The sequence below is a fragment of the Durio zibethinus genome, chromosome 24, assembly GCF_047325235.1.
Source record: "Durio zibethinus cultivar Kanyao isolate XHJ-2024 chromosome 24, ASM4732523v1, whole genome shotgun sequence".
In the NCBI taxonomy this organism is placed as follows: Eukaryota; Viridiplantae; Streptophyta; class Magnoliopsida; order Malvales; family Malvaceae; genus Durio; species Durio zibethinus.
The window spans coordinates 19547639-19566497 of record NC_143185.1 but is presented as its reverse complement, the minus strand read 5'-3'; the positions used below and the strand labels follow the sequence as shown (position 1 = coordinate 19566497).

Below are 18859 nucleotides of genomic sequence, written 5' to 3'. Positions count from 1 at the left end.
ACAACTCTGTAACGTCTTCCACTACAAGATGAATCATAAGCACAACCAATCCGACTCACCTGTCGGCAAAATTGATGTTAGCTATACTAAAGTAAACGATACTATGCCTTTCTCAGCCAGGAACTGTGAAAAGGAAGTGGACATGAAACGCGTTTTCCTTTTGCTTGCACTAAATCATCAGTCTGTTCTAGCCACCACTATGACCATGACTAAATTGACTATAGCACAAACCACCTGGGCTCCCAATAAGCCCAACCAAAGGCCCAACTAGCCTATATCCATGACAAAGCCCATTAAAACTACTATAGGCAATCCAACTTCGTAGAAGGATCCCAAATTTATGTTGGCACCAAAAGTTGGCCTAGCATTGCCTCTTAACCCACAGCCAGTGGTTTGTGGGCGGTTCCCTAGCTCGCAGCTGCTACCGGAATCACCCTTGCCGTCAAAGACAAAATCGCTTTATCATTAGTGAATATTTGTCCCCAAGCATTCCTCATTGTTGTTATGAATGACATAGCCATGAAACTAGTTAAAATGGCACATGATAATGCAATCATGGACGAGGTTTTAGCTTTGCTTGGCTGGTTTGCTCCCAACTCAGTACCAACCCGTCTTGACACGGCTGGACTCAAAGATGAAGGGAAGATATAGATAAGTGAAGTTGCCATTGTAGCAACTGCCTCGGGTTTAGCCACAATACTGGAATGGGAAAACAGGCTATTGAGAGGATGGCTATGGTGCGTTGTAGGGTTTGGCCCATAAGAGGCTACTGCTTGGCTCCTCAGGCTTGAAAAGAAATGGCGTCCATTCCCATTCCAAGGCCAGAAATGACAGAATAGCCTGTAATGTTAGCAGTACCAATCGACAGAGACCCTCCTGCCAATCCTTCTTTGCCCAATTTCCCCCTAAAAAACATCGATATTGCTGATTTTCCAAAGATAAGAAAACCAGCAATGATCACATATAGGCAGGGCTATGGCATAAAGCTACTTGATCTCTTCAAAAACCTGAGAGATTAACAAGAGAAATTAAAGATATTTCTTGGCATTTGGATTTATCTCTTTTATTTTTTACTTATTAAAAAATAAAAAACAAAAACCAAATACAAAGAACAAAATACAAAGAACACCAATCTTTGAGAGTGATGGTCCCCAAGCTTGACGCTGGCACTGAAAGGAATCAGCTTGCTCCTTTGGTGAAACATCCTTAACACATTCTTGAGATAATCTATCTATATCTTCATTGAGCAACAAAAGCTGAAAGGAGGCAAATTTGAACAGCCAATTTGACAGTAATTGCATTTTTGCTAGGAGGCAAGTCCACAGCCAATTTGAACTAGGGCCCATTGGCATGACTTTAGCCTATACGTATGCCAACTAAACTGGAACCGACTCATACTTTTGTTCAAGGGCGAGCAACATTTTTAAACTTGCCAGCAAACAATTGTTATATCATTAAATGGTGACCCAGCCCAAACATACATCCTTTGAACTGCATTCTGCAGGAAAGGAAAGATGGCTTTCTTCCATAAAACTGGAAATTACAGGCTTCAGACAAAACAAACAGAAGGAAGAAAAAAAATATGGTTTTTTCTTCCTTAAAAACTCCTAGATCCACATTTGAAGCCTTTGCAAATTGAGTCTGCGCACACGATAAGATGACAGAGGTACAAAAGAAGCTTATATCTAAAACTAAGAAGAGATTGCATAGACTATTACAAGAATAATGTTCAATGTCAGTGTCACGACTCATACACCAGCTGATATGTTCAGCACTCTGAATGCTATCGAAAGTGTGAAGGATCATATCCTCTGTCACGTATTTAGATATTGCAGAAGACCGAAAATCATCACAAAATCTCAGAAATCTGCAACAAGATTGCTTTTTGAGTTAATACCAACATATAGGTTGATAGATAACCTAAAGAAATATAATGGATAATTTCTAAAACTGAACTGCCACTAGATTATCATTACACTTGGAACAATAATGCTAAGTGAAGAAGAGAGCTTATATTTACTGACACTAGCTGGCAAGTGCAACCAGTTGGGCATTTTTGTTAACTTAATGCCATCTTAACATTTACTGATCCATAAGTCAAAGAAAAAGACCAAGTACTTTACTTACATTAATGGGCATCTCAGCTATGATTAGGCCACTGCTTTCCTCTAAGCTTTTCAGAGTTACCACTTCACCACCAACAACCATATTGATCACAATTCCATCTGCTTATATTTCGATGAAACCATTGTGGGTATAGAAAATTCATAATATTTGAACAATAAAGGAAGTATTATGGCAGGGAAGGAACCTGCTGCCAAACACGAAGTCAAGCGCCTCATATATGTTTCCTGCAAACATGTCCAAGTAGAAAAGGAAAAATTACAAAAATACATTTTTGACACATGGTAAATAATGCATAATTACACACAAAAAAAACATTCGAAGAAAATGAACTGCTACTTTTCATGACCTTAAATAAACTAGTAGCTCAAAGACAGAACCCTAGGCCACTGAATGAGCATCATTAAAACAGGTACTACACTAGATTTAGAAAACTCAGTTGAATAGCAAATTGGTAATCAAACATTGACACTACCAAACAAGATATTGTAATTTGCTTCTGACAGCTGATTTCACAACCTTGTTGTACAAGAAGACATGAATATAAAAGTAGCCATAGGGGCCATGATTCAAAGATTTTTAGATTTCTACATCACTAAACTCTTTAATCAGGCAAATTCAGTGGCGAATCCAGAATTTTTTCTGAAGGTGTCCACTTATAATATATATATATATATAATTGCCAACGGATTTATCAATTTTATTGACTGAAAGGGTGTTTAGAGGAAAGTTTTTGGGGGTGTCTCGGGGGAAGTTTTCCTTCAAATTTTCTTAGTTTCAATATTTGGGGATATCCATGGACGCCCTACTGCACCATTTGGATCTCCCTTTGGGCAAACTATGGAGAGTAAAATAAGCAATTCCATCCTTGCTAATCTATGATTCCTAGTCAACCTTGAATCTTGAATTGTGTTATTCTTATAGCACCCGAGACCCAAATGAATCAAATTGACAAGTTGTAAACAAACAATACAAGCTTAGTCCACAGACTAAAAGATGTTAAAATGTTTATATCATTGTAATCTTAAGATTCTACAACAAACATAGAACATTTATATTTAAAGGCTTCTACTAACGAGCACCTAAAGTCACTGATTTTTTCATTTATAATGTGAGAGATAGAAAGAACAATGAGAAATTCTACCTTCTTTGTTGGTAATTCATAATTAATCAAAACACGAGCTGAGATAGGAGATTCCCCAGAAGCAAGAAGTGGGAGGCAGGCATCGGTTACAACAATCATACAAGATTTCTGCTCATCTTTTTCAATTTCAAGACCATCTCCTGTCGGAACCTTAACTTGTTGGTTCCAATTCATCGTTGCCTCCCTAAATTTCTCCAAAATTAAACATCGTGCTGCTTCAGCTTGATCGCTGTACTGGCATTGAGAAATAAAAATATAAAATTAATAGTAAAAAATGGTATAAAATTAATAGTTAATACTACAAAATTACCAAAGAGGACAACGAAATGTAAGGGAGGTTCGAGACGGCGGAACAGACGGCGTCGAGCTCGTCACGTGAACTGCAGCAGACTACTATCGGAAGGCACGTGCGTCGACCCGCCACGCCTAGGAGGTCAATCAACGTCTCCTGCAAATATGGATTCCTTCAAATTTTAGAAATACTGAAAAAATTCAAATTAATCGAAATATGAAGGGAGAGAAAGAAAGAGATTACCATTTTGAATTGGTGTCTGTCGACGGCCACGTAGAAGTGGTGAAGTTGATTGGAAGAGCTGCAAATTCATGAATTTATTAGTGAAAAAAATAGAATGAAAATTAAGAAAAAAATAAATAAATTTGATTTTTTTTTAAGGGGAAGTACCTGGAATTGGAAGGGGTTTGAGAGGGAGGAGATGAAGCTTCGATTGCATCAATAGCCATGATCTCTTTCTCTTTGTGTTCCAAACTGTTGCTGTTTTCTCTACCAACTCGGACCTTATTTGAGTTAATGCGGTCAGGAATCAGGACTCAGGAATTTCAATAGGGTTAGCAATCCAACTCTATTCTGTCGGACCTCGTTCCGACCTGGAGGGCTATCTATTATTATTATTATTTTAAATCGAATTTTGGATTAGATCGAATTTTTTGTCAACAATTAAGATGGGGTTGATATCGAATTTTTATCAAACTTGTCTCATATATATAAAATATTCATTATTATTTTATATATTTTATATATTTTTAAAATTTTAAATTTATATTAATAAATAATATTTACATTTAAAAAATATTTTATTAATTTTAAGTTAATTATGATTTTTATGTAAATGCAAACTAGATCAATTATTTATTAAAATATAATATTTTTATATCCAATTAAGTTAATTTAAATATTTATTATATAAAATTAAATCGAATTTAAAATAAATAAAAATTCGTCTCTTGATTCATTATTATTTTTTAATTTCAATTCAAATTTCAAGTTATTTACAATTTTAATACATAAAATCTCTTTATTTGCCCGTAATCTAATTCACGAAGTTTCCTCATTTATTAATAATTATTACTAATTAAATAAAGAGGATTGAACAAATCACTTTCCATTTCCATACCCAACATTTTTACACCTCAAAATTTTATTTTTAAATATAAAAAAATTTTTAAATTATTTTGTTTTTTAAATAGATTTTTTTAATTTTTATTATAATGAAATAAATTTTTAAATTTTAATTTATATTTAAATAAAATTTTATTTAAAAAAATTATTTTATGTTAAAAATTTATTTAAATATGAATTAAAAATTAAAAATTTATTTGAATATAAATTAAAATTTAAAAATTTATTTGTATATAATAAAATTATAAAAATTTATTTAAATAAAATGATAAAATAAAAAATTATTATTTTATTTTTTTAAATAACAAATACGTAGTATTTATCATAATCTTATCTCAAGGTAAAAAAGGGAGACAGATTCACTGAAGAAACAAATTCATCAAACAGCTGCAATTCTGCCACTGTAAAAGTGTAAAATCACAGTAACAAAAGTACATAAACTCTGTTCTAACTTACAAACACAATCCAAAGTACAACCAACGAAAGTGTTAAAAATATATATTTACACGTCAGCAAAGACATGTTAAAAAACAGAAAAATTTTAGGGGCCAAAATCTAAATAAACATAAATAAAAGGGAACGAAACACAAATAAAGAAACCTTTCCTGGTTTTTTTTCCCTCGTGCTTTGAGCTCATTTCCCGTCCCTCTCTCCCTCTCCCTCGTGCTTGTAATCAGCGCGGCGCACGTTAGCTTCTTCGGTCTCTATCCTACGCCCCCGGAGGTAACTCTTTATTCTACACTCCTTTCTTTCCTTTTTTACTCCTTTTTTTAAAATATAAAAATAAAAATTAGCATCAAAATAGATTCTCTCGAGCCATTTATATTCCCCTTCTCATTTCGCAGTTACAGTAAAATTGATCTATTTTGTTAATTAATTAATTTTTTGGCGTTTTAAAAATATTTTTAATCAGAGAGTTTTGCGGGTTTTGATTGATTTATTATCTGATCATCAATTTGCTACTCGAGATCTGTTTAGGGAAGTAAAATCGAGGGTTAGGGTTTTGATGCTTTGGAGGGGATCATCGGAATCCGTCAAACGGATTAAAAGTTCGGGTTGGATCCTCCTATGGCAAATTCCGGAGTTGGAAATAAATTTGTTTCAGTCAATCTGAACAAGTCCTATGGCCAACAACCATCTAAACATCACTACCATTCACATCATTCGGGTTCTAATGGGTCGAATCGGGCACGACCCGGTGCTGGCGGTGGAGGAGGGGGAGGAATGGTGGTTCTTTCACGGCCTCGTAGCTCCCAAAAGGCTGCGCCCAAGTTATCTGTTCCACCTCCCTTGAATTTACCATCCTTGCGAAAGGAGCATGAGCGATTTGATTCGCTGGGCCCCGGTGGTCTGCCTGCCAGTGGAGGGATTTCCGGTAGTGGGCCAACGCCTACTTCATCGGGGATGGGATGGACTAAGCCCGGTACAGTTGCTTTGCAGGAGAAAGAAGGGTTGATTGGTGGTGGTGATCATGTGAATGAGGGGGTTGATCAGGGTTTGAATGTTGGTGATGTGGTCAGTAGGGGAAGTAGTGGTGTTTATATGCCGCCTTCGGCTAGGTCAGGTGTGGCAGGGCCAACTTCCTCGGTGACTGCTTCAGCTCAAGGTTTTCCGCCTTTGGATAAAGCTACAGTGTTGAGGGGTGAGGATTTTCCTTCATTGCAGGCAGCTTTGCCTATTGTATTAGGGGTTGAAAAGAAACAGAAGGATGGTGTGAATCAGAAGCAGAAGCAATTGCCAATTGAGGAGTTGTCTAATGAGCGTACGGATGGTTATTGTTCGAGTTCAGTTATTGATATGCGTCCTCAATTGCAGTCAGGAAGAATTGCTGTTGTCAATGGATTGAGTGAGAATGACGGTGAAGTTCATGGTGTAAGTGGTTCTCGCTTATTAGAGCAAGGTAAGAAGCAGGATGAGTTCTTCCCGGGGCCACTTCCATTGGTTCGCTTGAATCCTAGATCTGATTGGGCTGATGATGAACGTGATACAGGTCGGGCTTTTACAGACCGTGGGAGGGATCATGGGTATTCAAAAATCGAAGCTTACTGGGATAGAGATTTTGATATGCCAAGGGTTGGTGTGCTGCCACACAAACCAGCTCGTAGTCTTGTTGACAGGTGGGGACCGCGTGACAATGAAACTGGACGTACTTCTTCCAGTGAAGTCGCTAAATTGGACCCTTATGGCAGAAAGGCAAAAACACCAAGTAGAGAAGGGCGGGAAGGGAACGCATGGAAATCTTCTTCCCCTCTTCCTAAAGAGGGAATTGGTTCTCATGAGATTGCAAGTGACAGAAATATCATTGGCACAAGGCTTTCAAGTATGAACAGAGAAAAGGAGAATAAGTACATTTCATCGCCTTTTCGGGACAATACGCGGGAAGATAATGGAAGGAGAGATGTGGGTTATGGAAACGATGGAAGACAAGCTTGGAACAACACAACAGATTCATTTAGTAGTAGAGGGTCTGAGAGGAATACAAGGGAGCGTTATGGCAATGAGCAATACAATAGATACAAAGTTGATGCTTTCCAGAATAGTTTTTTATCAAAATCATCTTTTCCTTTGGGTGGTAAAGGACTTCCTGTTAATGATCCTATACTAAATTTCGGTAGAGAGAAACGTCCGTTGTCCAAGAATGGAAAACCTTATCTAGAAGACCCTTTCATGAAGGACTTTGATGCTACTGGATTTGATGGACGGGATTCTTTTGCAGGAAATCTTGTTGGGGTCGTTAAGAGGAAGAAAGATATGCTTAAACAAACTGATTTTTATGACCCTGTCAGGGAATCATTTGAGGCTGAACTTGAGAGAGTGCAGAAGATGCAGGAACAGGAGCGGCAGCGAATTATTGAAGAACAGGAAAGAGCTTTGGAGCAAGCTCGTAGAGAAGAAGAGGAGAGACTGTGGTTGGCTAGGGAACGAGAAGAACAGCAGAGAAGGTTAGAAGAAGAAGCTCGGGAAGCTGCATGGAGAGCTGAAGAACAGAGGATAGCTAGAGAAGAGGAAAAACGCAGGATTCTTATGGAGGAGGAAAGGAGAAAACAGGCTGCTAAACAAAAACTCTTAGAGTTGGAGGAAAGAATTGCCAAGAGGCAGGCTGAAACAACGAAGGGTGGTGGTAATTTTTCTGCTGGAGCAGATGAGAAAATTTCAGGAATGGGGAAAGAAAGAGATATACCTAAAGCAACAGATGTTGGTGATTGGGAAGATGGTGAAAGGGTGGTGGAAAGAATCACAACTTCAGCTTCTTCTGATTCATCTGGTCTAAATAGACCCTTTGGGATGACTTCTAGGCCTCACTTCTCTAATGCCTCTTCTGCATTTTCAGATAGAAGTAAGCCCTTTAATTCATGGAGAAGAGATGTATTTGAGAATGGAAACAGCTCAGCCTTCACTGGGCAAGAGATAGAGAATGGTCACCATAGCCCTAGGCGAGATGGATCTATTGGGGGTAGGCCATTTCCAAGGAAGGAGTTTTATGGAGCACCTCCATTCATGTCTGCCAGGCCTTATTATAGAGCAGGGGTTCCAGAACCCCACATGGATGACTATGGTCAGCCAAGGGGTCAGAGGTGGAATGTTTCTGGGGATGGTGATCACTATGGCAGAAATGCTGAGATTGAATCCGAATATCATGAGAATCTAGCTGAGAATTATGGTGATGTAAAATGGGGGCAGAGTTCTCGTGGTAATATTTATCCTCCCTACCCTGAAAGGTTCTATCACAACCCTGAGGGTGATGGGCTTTATTCCTTTGGGAGGTCCCGACACTCTGTGAGGCAGCCTCGTGTCTTACCTCCTCCATCTTTGTCTTCAATGCAGAAAGCCTCATATAGAGGTGAGAATGAGCGTCCTGGTCCCTCAACATTCCTAGAAAATGAGATACAGTACAATTATGCAACAAGAGGTGGACCTGGCATAGAGAGAGTTTATGATAGTGGTTATCAGGACAAACTTGGACAGCATGGAATTATTGATACTCAGCCTGAGAATACTGATAACGAAGCGCAGAAAGTGGATGGCAATGCGGCAAGGTGTGACTCACAGTCATCCCTATCTGTTTCAAGCCCCCCAGATTCCCCAATTCATCTTTCTCATGATGACTTAGACGAGTCTGGAGATTCTACAGTGTTATCAGCTAAAGAGGGTAAAGAGGTTGACTTGTCTGGGCAGGGTATCGAACCCCTCGTGTTACCTACTGAAGTTGGGAAAGAGAACATTCGGACTGCCTCAAGTTCTATTTCAGCCGGTGATGATGAGGAATGGATTGTTGATAACAATGAACAGTTGCAGGAGCAAGAAGAATATGATGAGGATGAAGATGGATACCACGAAGAAGATGAAGTGCATGAAGGAGATGATGGCAATATTGACCTGACTCGAGAGTTTGATGAATTGCATCATGAGGATAACGAGTCGCCTGATTTGATGGACAACTTGGTCTTAGGCTTCAATGAGGGGGTTGAGGTTGGCATGCCAAATGATGAGTTTGAAAGAAGTTCCGGGAAGGAGGACTCTGCATATGGAATAACACAGATATCTGTTGGCTCTGTAGAAGAAAAGGTGTCTTTTGATGGGATACATAGTGATAGAAATACCCTTAAATCCATTGACGCCCCTTCCCAAGGGAGTTTAGATAGTTCTTCTAGAATCTTCAGGGAAACTGAGAAGGCCATGCAGGATCTGGTGATTCAGCCTAATACTGCTCCTCAAGCATCAACAACATCTGAGCTAATGGATCGTGTGGATGCTACTGGTAACACTGGTGTGTTGGCGGAGCAGACTCTTCCCTATTCTGTCAGTATGGCTTCCCATTCATATTCTGGTCAGAGTGTCATGCCTACTGCTTCTGTTCCTAATCAGGCTGAAGCACCTAATAAGCTCCAATTTGGGCTGTTCTCAGGTCCTTCTTTAATACCATCTCCTGTTCCAGCCATACAGATTGGTTCTATACAGATGCCTCTTCATCTGCATCCTCAGGTTGGGCCATCCCTCACCCAAATACACCCATCACAACCTCCTCTCTTTGGTCGGTTAAGGTATACATCTCCTATTTCCCAGGGAGTGCTGCCATTGGCTCCTCAATCTGTGTCTTTTGTCCAGCCAAACATTCCAGCCAACTTCTCCCTGAACCAGAACCCTGGAGTCCCTCAGCCTGTTCAGGCCAGTCAAGACACTTCTGCACATAATCTAATGAAAAACGAAGTGTCATCACTTTTGGATAACCAGACAGGTCTTCCAAGGTCCTTGGATTTATCACATGGGAATGTGTTGAAAGAGGAAAGTTCCATACCAGCCAGAGAAAGCAGAACAAGTGTTGTGACACAGCATGATCATGTAGAGATGTCAAATATTGGTGATAAAACAGCCAGGTCCGAGTCATGTTTCCCTTCAGAAGACCAGGGGCTCCAGAATTCGGGTCGTAGAAACTTTAAAGCATTATCTCTTAAACAATCAGAAGTTGAGCTAAAAACTGTTCTGGCATCATCTCAGTCAGTTTCAAAAGAGAAGGATTTAGGTGGGTTAAGGGGCCAAACTTATAGTAATAGGGGGAAAAAGTATGTCTTTACAGTTAAAGGTTCTAACCCAAGATCAGCTCTTGTTGCTTCTGAGGCGTCTCGCCAAGAGTCTACTGGATATCAAAGGAGGGCTCGACATCCTAGAACAGAGTTTAGAATTAGGGAAAATTCTGATAAGAAGCAGTATTCTGGAATGGTTTTTTCAAACCACCTGAATCAAGTGGGGCCGGATGATAAGTCAGGTGCCAATGGAAGGAGTACTGGATTTTCCACAAGAAATGCGGTGAGGAAAGTTGTTTTGGTGAATAAATCAAAACAGACAATTGAATCAGAATGTTGCAATTCAGCTCTGGTCAGTTCCCAGGAGATAGATTCTCGGAACATGAATGACAAGGGATTGGGAAAAGAATCATTGATGAGGAGTCAGAATATCCCACACTCTGGGGAAGGTAATCTTAAGAGGAATATTGAAGAGGATGTGGATGCTCCTTTGCAAAGTGGCATTGTGCGTGTTTTTGAGCAACCTGGAATAGAAGCAGCCAGTGATGAAGATGACTTCATTGAGGTCAGATCAAAGAGGCAAATGCTGAATGACAGGCGTGAGCAGAGAGAAAAAGAAATTAAAGCAAAGTCCCGGGTTGCAAAGGTTTTTATTTTTGAACTAAAACCTTCTTTTGTGACTGGCATTACATTTAGAGGATATTTTACCTTTCTTTTTGCTGGTTCAGTGCAATAAGACCATGTTTCTTAACATCATTTATTTATATTTTATGACAGCCACCACGAAAACCTCGCTCAATCCCACCAAGTTCCACTGTCTCAGCCAGGTCAAATAGAAATTCTGCTTCAGCAAGTGGAGAAGGAACCAGCAAAGTTCGCTCTGATTTTGTTGCTACTGATGGACGTAATCTGGCAAATAGTGAATTATCAGCAGGATTTGGTGCAACTATAGTATCCCAACCCTTGGCTCCAATTGGTACTCCTGCCATTAAAACTGATGCACAAGCTGATATAAGATCACAGGCAGTGAAGTATATACCTCTCTGAAAGAAACTAACATACATTTATAAAATATGCATACAGATAGCTAAATCTGATGATTTTCTACAGTTCTCTTCAGACAACCTCCCTTCCGGTGGCGTCGGGCGGTGGACCAAACCTAGTATCAGGCTTCATGTTTGAAAGCAAGAATAAGGTTCATCATAATGTTCAGACATCCTTGTGTTCGTGGAGTAATTCATGCATTAATCAACAGGTATGAATAACTTCATTTGCTAACTTATTAACTTTTGTAGCAGTTTAGTGCTGCACTCTGTTTCTAGTAGATCTGCAGGACTCGTGGGCTTCTGATGATTATTCAGTTTTGCCTTTTTGTGCATCTTCCCACTTTTATAAACTGATCTGACAACATAGATCCTAGGGCCTGTGTTATTTTATCTTCACTTCAGAACTAGATTGATTTACATACATGCCCCATCAACATGCTTAGGTCTTACTTTTCTTGGTTGCTTTCTTCTCAACTTTTCTTCGACATCTTTTACTTGGGATTGGAGTTAGCATGTGTGGTGCACTGTTTAATCTTTTTATACATGTGTTTGTGCACATCTGCATGCATGTGTATCTGTGCGTTTCTGCACTTTGATATATTCTGTTTCCAGGATGCCTGTAGGCATATTTGATACCATGGTGCTGCAAGCTTTAATTGCTGCTGACTCTGTTTTTCATTTTCCCTTCTAACTTCAGGCTGGTAAATTATGCGTTCTAGATTGATTATGATTAAACTTGACACTGTGAAGGTTGATTGAACTGTTATGTATTTTCATGCGTGTTGGTATGAGTTTATTTATTGTAAATTATTGTGCTTGTAAATACTGGTATTCTTTCTTCTATTTATTTGGACAATAAATCTGTGAAAGTCCAAAACTGATTTGGTTGCATCTTGTAGGTAATAACATTGACACAGACCCAACTTGATGATGCTATGAAGCCTGTTCAATTTGATACTTGTGCTCCTGTTGGAGATTGCACTAGCTCAGTTACTGACCCCAACATGCCATCCTCATCCAAATTATTGAAGGGCAAGTCACTTTCTTCTGCTGCAAGTCCAATAAATTCTTTTTTTGCTGGAGAGAAAATACAATTTGGTTGGTGTAGTCTTTCTTTTTGATATTATATAGTTTCTTAGAATTACTGTTGCCCAGTATCTGAAGTATATCATCTCTTTATACAGGAGCAGTTTCATCTCCGACAGTTCTCCGTACTAGCAGCCATACCGTTTCACATGTGATTGGCCCTCTAGGTCCATCTCAATCTGAAATTCATACACCCCTCCATCTTTCTATGGCTGAGAACAATTGCACCCATTTTGAAAAAGAGAAACATTCAAATGAATCTTGTGTTCATTTGGAAGACTGCGAGGCTGAAGCTGAAGCTGAAGCAGCTGCCTCAGCTGTTGCTGTTGCTGCCATAACTAGTGATGAGATCGTTGGGAATGGAATGAGTACCCACCCCGTTTCTGTTGCAGATAATAAAGGTTTTGGAAGTGCAGACATTGATGTTATCACTATAGGTGGTTAATAAAATAATCTGCAATCAAAGTACGATCCCTCTATGATTTTGCTTTTTTGGATGTTAATAAATGCGTTGGCTTTTTTTAATCTATATTGCAGGTGATGGTGGTCAGGAATCAAGTCAAAATAAGGCGGAAGAGTCTCTCAGTGTTTCTCTTCCTGCAGATCTTTCTGTTGAGAACCCACCAATTTCTTTATGGCCACCTTTACCTAGTCCACAGAATTCTTCAAGCCAGATGATTTCCCATTTTCCAGGGGGCCCTCCTTCGCACTTCCCCTTCTATGAAATGAACCACATGATGGGGGGACCAATCTTTGCCTTTGGACCACATGAGGAATCTTCATCTACCCAATCGCAGTCTCAGAAGAGTAGCACACCAGCTTCAGGTCCCTTAGGGACCTGGCAACAATGCCATTCTGGAGTAGATTCATTCTATGGTCCTCCAACAGGATTCACTGGCCATTTTATCACCCCACCAGGAGGTATCCGTGGAGTTCAAGGCCCACCACATATGGTTGTCTACAACCATTTTGCTCCAGTTGGACAGTTTGGACTAAGTTTCATGGGTGCAACCTACATTCCATCTGGAAAGCAACCTGACTGGAAGCACAACCCTGCTTCTTCTGCAATTGGTGAAGGGGATTTGAACAATTTAAATATGACAGCTTCACAGCGAAATTCTACCAACATGCCTGCTCAAATCCAGCATCTTGCCCCAGGGCCTGGGTCACCTCTTCTGCCGATGGCATCTCCACTTGCCATGTTTGATGTTTCTCCTTTCCAGGTAAAAGTTTTAGCAAACCTCAAGCTATTAAACTGCCAGCATTATGAATACTCACCAGGTTGTTTTGTTTTTTGGAGTCTTAGTCCTTTTTCCCAATGAATTTGTTTCTACAACAATAATTTTTTTGAATTTTAAAGTTAGTTGTCTATATGGATGTTATAGATATAGTCATAAATGCTTTTAAAGTGGATTTTATTGAATAGGTGCACTTGTAATGCTGGATGACTAGAATTGTCATAGTGTTGGTTTTTTTTTTTTTTCTGTTTGTAATGTTTTGTTTGATTTGTGACAGTTTTCTATTCCCCCCTTTGTTCCTTCCCCTTCCCCACTTTTCATCTGATCTGACAAAGGCATATGTTGAAACTTTTCCTTCAGACCACACCAAGCATGTCGGTCCAAGCTCATTGGTCTCATGTTCCTGCATCTCTGCAGTCTGTTACACCATCAATGCCATTGCAGCAACAGGCAGAAGGTATACTACCTTCTCAGCTCAGCAAGGTGCTTCCTGTTGACCAGTCATTGACTAGCAACAGTGTTCTGGAGTCCCGAACATCAACATCCTCTGACAGCAGTCGGAAATTTCCTGTGGCAACAGATGCAACCATCACGCAGTTGCCTGATGAACTAGGGCTGGTGGAACCATCTCGCTCTACCATTGCTGCAGCTTCAGCACAAGATAGTGCTAAGAGCTCATCCCAAACCACAGTTGTAGATGCTGGCAAGACTGATGTCGAAAATGGTGGTGGGATTAGAAATAGTGGCCAGAGCGCAAATCCGGTACTAAAAGTTCAGTCTTCCCTGCAAAATAACAAATCATCTACCCAGCATTTCAGTAACTTCCCTGGGTATAATCATCAGAGAGGAAGTGGGATTCTGCAAAAGAACAGCCCGGGTGCATGGACCCATCGTAGAATGGGTTTCCAAGATAGAAACCAATCGATGGGTGGCGATAAGAACTTTCCCTCTTCAAAGATGAAGCAGATTTATGTGGCTAAACAGACTACAAAAGGGACTTCAACATCATGATGATGATAGGAAACTACGCTTCTCAGACCTCAAATTGAAAGAGAGAATCAAAGGGTGGAACATTTCTTTTCACCAGATGTCAACTCTTTTGTTTTATTTTGTTCCTTTTTTTTTTTTTTTTTGGTTTTTTTGTGGCTAAGCTAAATGTCTTGGGTTAGCTAAATGTCTTGGCTAAGCTAAGTGGACTGGTGAGTGCTGAGTTTTGGAAATTTACCAGTATCTATCAAATAGCTACTCTAGTTTTTCTGATGACTGGTTGGTAAAGAGCAGTTTTGGTTTTGTTTTTGAAGTTGTCTAGCCATGAAGAGATGGGCATTTGGTCAATTCAGTAGTTTAATTAGTTGCTGCTGGCCTTGTAGATTCTACGTAGTGTTTGTCTGAAGGAGGTGGATAGATTGGTGGGTACACTCTCGTGCTTCATCACTCTTACATGTCATTTTGTTAGGTTCATAAATGTTTAGGGATTTAATGTATTAAAACTTGATAATATGAAGGATCCAGCTGTTTTTTTTTTTTTTAATTTTAAGTTTCTAATTTATCTTTAAAATTTTATTTTATTATTTATCTGGTTAAAAAAGATATTAAGTATGTAAATTCTTTTGAAATTGTAATTTTCAAGTTTCAGCTTTTATAACATATAAATTAATCCAAATGTTAGTTGAATATATGTTTCTTCTTCATCTCACTTCATCTAGCTCTATAACTGCAAAAATATACTAGCAACAATCCTTAATCCATTTTTCCACTTATATGCCAAAATTTGGACTCCTTCAGAATAATAATCATGGGATGGGAGGGAGGTAGCCGCCATTAATCCAGCCAAACAAAGGCAACACAATAATCATTCATATTACTTAACATAACATAGATCAGCTACATGTTTAAACATTCAATCTTTTTGAGTTTATTTGCACAACTATATATTCCACAGCTACAGCACGACTGCATTCAGCCCATCCTTTCAGGCTTCAGCAGTAAGTGGAACTTCACTTCTAGTAGCCGTAAGTAGTTCTCTTCATCATCCCCATGAACTCATCAATACTTACCTCACCATCATCTGCATTCAGAATTTACAATGATCAATATTCTTTCTTGAACATAAATGAGAGTTTTCAACAAATTCACACAGTGAAATTATGTTAATTTTCATGTAGCACAAAAAATACCATGGCAGAAGAGGCTTATGGCTGCACTAAAACATAAAAAATACACTAACTGTAGCAAGATATTGTAAGCTCGAAATTATTAGGAGACATCCACATGGTTGAAGAAAATAAAAGTGAATGACATCAAAATATACCACCATATGGACAAAATTGCTTGAAAAACATCATAGAGTAATGTACCAAGATTCGAGAAGAAGGGTTAGCTTACGATCTTGGTCTGCTTCTTCCATCATGTGTTGAATATCTTTGTCAGAGAAGTGTTCGCCAAGCTCCTTTGCAATGCATTTAATGTCTCGGGCAGATATCTTTCCCTGAATTCAAATGAAGGAAGAATCATATAATCATCCACAAACAGTTAACGAATCAATTATAAACAAAAAGACAAAATGATCTTTACATTGTCATCTTGATCAATGATTTGGAATGCTTTCATCAGCTCTTTGTTTCTGTCCCTCTCCCCAATCTTGGGAGTCATCATGTGCAAAAATTCATCAAAATCAATGTCACCACTGCCATCCTTGTCCACTTCTGCAAGCATTTGATTGATTTGCTGTATATGGCACAGCAGTTCAAAACATTTGGGTTCCAAGAAAACAAGATAATAAGCTATAATATCCTCCGTTACAAAAATTACCTCTTTTGTCATCTCGAATCCAAGAGACCTGTAATGCTAAAACTTTTAGTTCCAATTTGTAGATATCAACTAAAAATGTATTAACAAACGTGAAACATCATAAACAAATATTCATACATCATGGCGGATTTCAGCTCTTTTGCATCAATGGTACCTAGCCAGCAAATTCAAGCTGTGATTCAGTAAAATACCGGCGACCAGTATCAAGATAACCCCCGTCTGAACAAGTCATTTCATACCTGAGCCATCAGTGTCAAATATGTCAAATATTTCCTTAATCTCTTGCGTCTTCTGTTTGCTTAGTCGATGGTGGCATCCCTTAGGCTTGTTTTTCCGCGCTGCCCCTTTATAAACACTAGCCTAATGGAGTGATCAAACATTCATTAAAAACACAATCAAATTCTAGTTCTACAAAAAAATTTAAATTAAACACTACCCACACATGTTTGCAATAAGCCATAAATAAACAAACCAAAGCAAAGATTATTATTACAAGAAAACATGAAAAATTCGTCGATAAAAACCTTTTTTCTTGCAGTGTATGTATCACGAAAACAATTCAAGGATTAATCTTAAAATTGCTTCAATTTTATCTGTAATTGCTTCAATTTCTTGAAGATTCAGAAAATATCAAAAACATAATCTTCAATAAAAAAAGGAAGAAAGGAAAAAAGTAAAATGAATCTAGAGTTTAATACGAAGAACATACCATTGTTAATTCAGATGAGATCGCCCAACACCAAGGAAAGGTAAAGCCACAGCTGGAAAACTAGGCTGGAGTGAACAGAAGAGTTGGGCTTTGTACAGGTTTAATTTGGCAAGGAAAAGGTATGTTTTCTTAATTGACAATACTATTGTGTAGTACAAAAATCACACGTATAAACTTTGCATGTGGCTGAAGACGGCAGCCACGGTTCAGAGTTCAAGCTTCAAGCTTCAAACTTGCTGCTATTGGTCCCTTGCAGTGTCATTTATTGTCCAGCTTCAACTGTCCAAAAAAAATCTTAAAAAAATTTGAACATCAAATAAGTCAATTCGAAATAATAACTCAAATCTATTCCAACTCAAAAATTATGTTAACATGATTATATCTTTTATAAAATATAAAAATATCTGAAATTAATTTGAACTAAAAAATATTTAAACCCAAAATCAATTGGATCCCAAATGATCTAATCTTGAATTAATTAGAATCCAGATCCTTATGATTTGCCAACTCTATTTTTCCAGCATTGCCTAAGTCTGATTCTTCTTCTATGGACACAAAGTGGGCTGGCGCACATATGTTTTTCACCCTATAAGCAAGAAAGCATGAGTTTAAAAAAAGCTGAAGGATTCAAAGCAATCTCGTCTTCATATTAATTATCCACACACACACACACACATCGTCTTAATATCTGGCCAGTCCTCCATTGATGCTGACCATTCACGTAAATTATACAAAGAAAAAGATCCATCGCTATTGTTTTATTAAAAAAAATTCGTTACGGATTAGTTGTTGTTAAAAATATAAAGAAAAATAATCCCAGAGAGTATTTTTAAAAATTGGAAAAAAAAAAGTAATTTCATAGTAAATTAGGCCATCCGAGCCTACTCAAATTGGCTTTGAAAACAGAACTTTTGAGTTTTAGTTTTTGCACCTTAATTACTCAAGATCAGAATTTTTTTTTTTTGAAAAAATGTTAAGTGAGGGGTGACTATCTCATTTCAGAGTTAGAACATATTACAAATTTTAAAATATATATATTAAATTTACAAATCATCCACTTATCAAGAGAAATGCTGACAATGGCAATCTAACGTAAGGTTTCAAACAAAATATTGGTTATTTACTAACTCAATCAACCCTAATTGACAGATCAAACTCTTTTATTACTTTAAGTAACATATATAACTATTTTCGAACTAAATAAAAATGTTAATTAAGTTGTTTTCCAAGAAAAAGAGAGGAAGGGAATTCCATGTTCATATATCCCGATGAATACATGTACAACAATGAGCATACATTTAGCACTCATCCGTTATTATATCTCCCTTCTCATCCCTAGTATACGGTTTGACATGTCAGGCCCAAACAACCGTGGAAAGCTTGAGACGATCAGATCAATCTCAATAGTCTTGTTCTTAATCAGACCATCCCTCTTTTCTACATATGCTTTTTCTGCTTCATCCACATTTCTGTAACAAGCTCAGTGATCCATGCGTCCTGGTTCAGCTTCCTTGATCTAAAGCTAGCAAGCTATCATCTCATCGCTTAAAACATAAAATTTCTTTGATCAAAACTAGAAAATTTGCATGGGAGTCCCTCTTATAACAAGAAGGCTTACTGATAGGGATTGTGGCCCACTGGTCGAAAAAGTCACTGCTAAAATTAATTCTTGGACTGTAAAATTCTTATCATGCGTAGGTAAGCTCCAATTTATATAATCAGTTTTGTTTAATCTCCGGAACTATTGGTGTAGGCATTTCAT

The 18859-nt window shown here is 38.2% G+C and overlaps 3 protein-coding genes and 1 pseudogene across 7 annotated transcripts; 1 reads left to right on the top strand and 3 right to left on the bottom strand.

Moving 5' to 3' along the window:
* Positions 1-177: 177 nt before the first annotated feature.
* LOC149512022 (protein DETOXIFICATION 48-like) lies at positions 178-1806 on the bottom strand (annotated as a pseudogene).
* LOC111317115 (initiation factor 4A-like protein) lies at positions 1479-4235 on the bottom strand. The gene is made up of 7 exons (XM_022919467.2): positions 3951-4235; positions 3804-3861; positions 3579-3716; positions 3269-3502; positions 2312-2351; positions 2128-2225; positions 1479-1867 (listed from the first exon to the last, which is right to left on the bottom strand). Exons 1-7 carry the CDS (start codon positions 4007-4009, stop codon positions 1850-1852), a joined length of 645 nt encoding a protein of 214 aa, XP_022775202.2. The 5' UTR covers positions 4010-4235; the 3' UTR covers positions 1479-1849.
* Positions 4236-5327: 1092 nt separating this feature from the next.
* Positions 5328-15108, top strand: LOC111317114 (uncharacterized). Of its 4 annotated transcripts, none has more exons than XM_089753947.1 (8): positions 5328-5408; positions 5664-10853; positions 10985-11238; positions 11318-11462; positions 12153-12285; positions 12438-12776; positions 12877-13562; positions 13938-15108. In XM_089753947.1, exons 2-8 carry the CDS (start codon positions 5754-5756, stop codon positions 14586-14588), a joined length of 7308 nt encoding a protein of 2435 aa, XP_089610073.1. In that variant the 5' UTR covers positions 5328-5408; positions 5664-5753; the 3' UTR covers positions 14589-15108. The 4 variants fall into 4 exon arrangements, with proteins under 4 accessions (XP_089610073.1, XP_022775201.2, XP_089610072.1 ...); XM_022919466.2 differs by having other exon boundaries at positions 12153-12351; XM_089753946.1 differs by having other exon boundaries at positions 5599-10853; positions 12153-12351.
* A 290-nt stretch (positions 15109-15398) lies between these two features.
* On the bottom strand, positions 15399-17731 carry LOC111316206 (caltractin-like). 2 transcript variants are annotated; one of them, XM_089753949.1, is made up of 7 exons: positions 17098-17731; positions 16628-16748; positions 16506-16542; positions 16389-16416; positions 16152-16304; positions 15935-16065; positions 15399-15645 (listed from the first exon to the last, which is right to left on the bottom strand). In XM_089753949.1, coding segments are annotated over exons 1-7 (474 nt in total). In that variant the 5' UTR covers positions 17101-17731; the 3' UTR covers positions 15399-15644. The 2 variants fall into 2 exon arrangements, with proteins under 2 accessions (XP_089610075.1, XP_022773950.1); XM_022918215.2 differs by having other exon boundaries at positions 15963-16065; positions 17098-17726.
* Positions 17732-18859: the final 1128 nt, after the last annotated feature.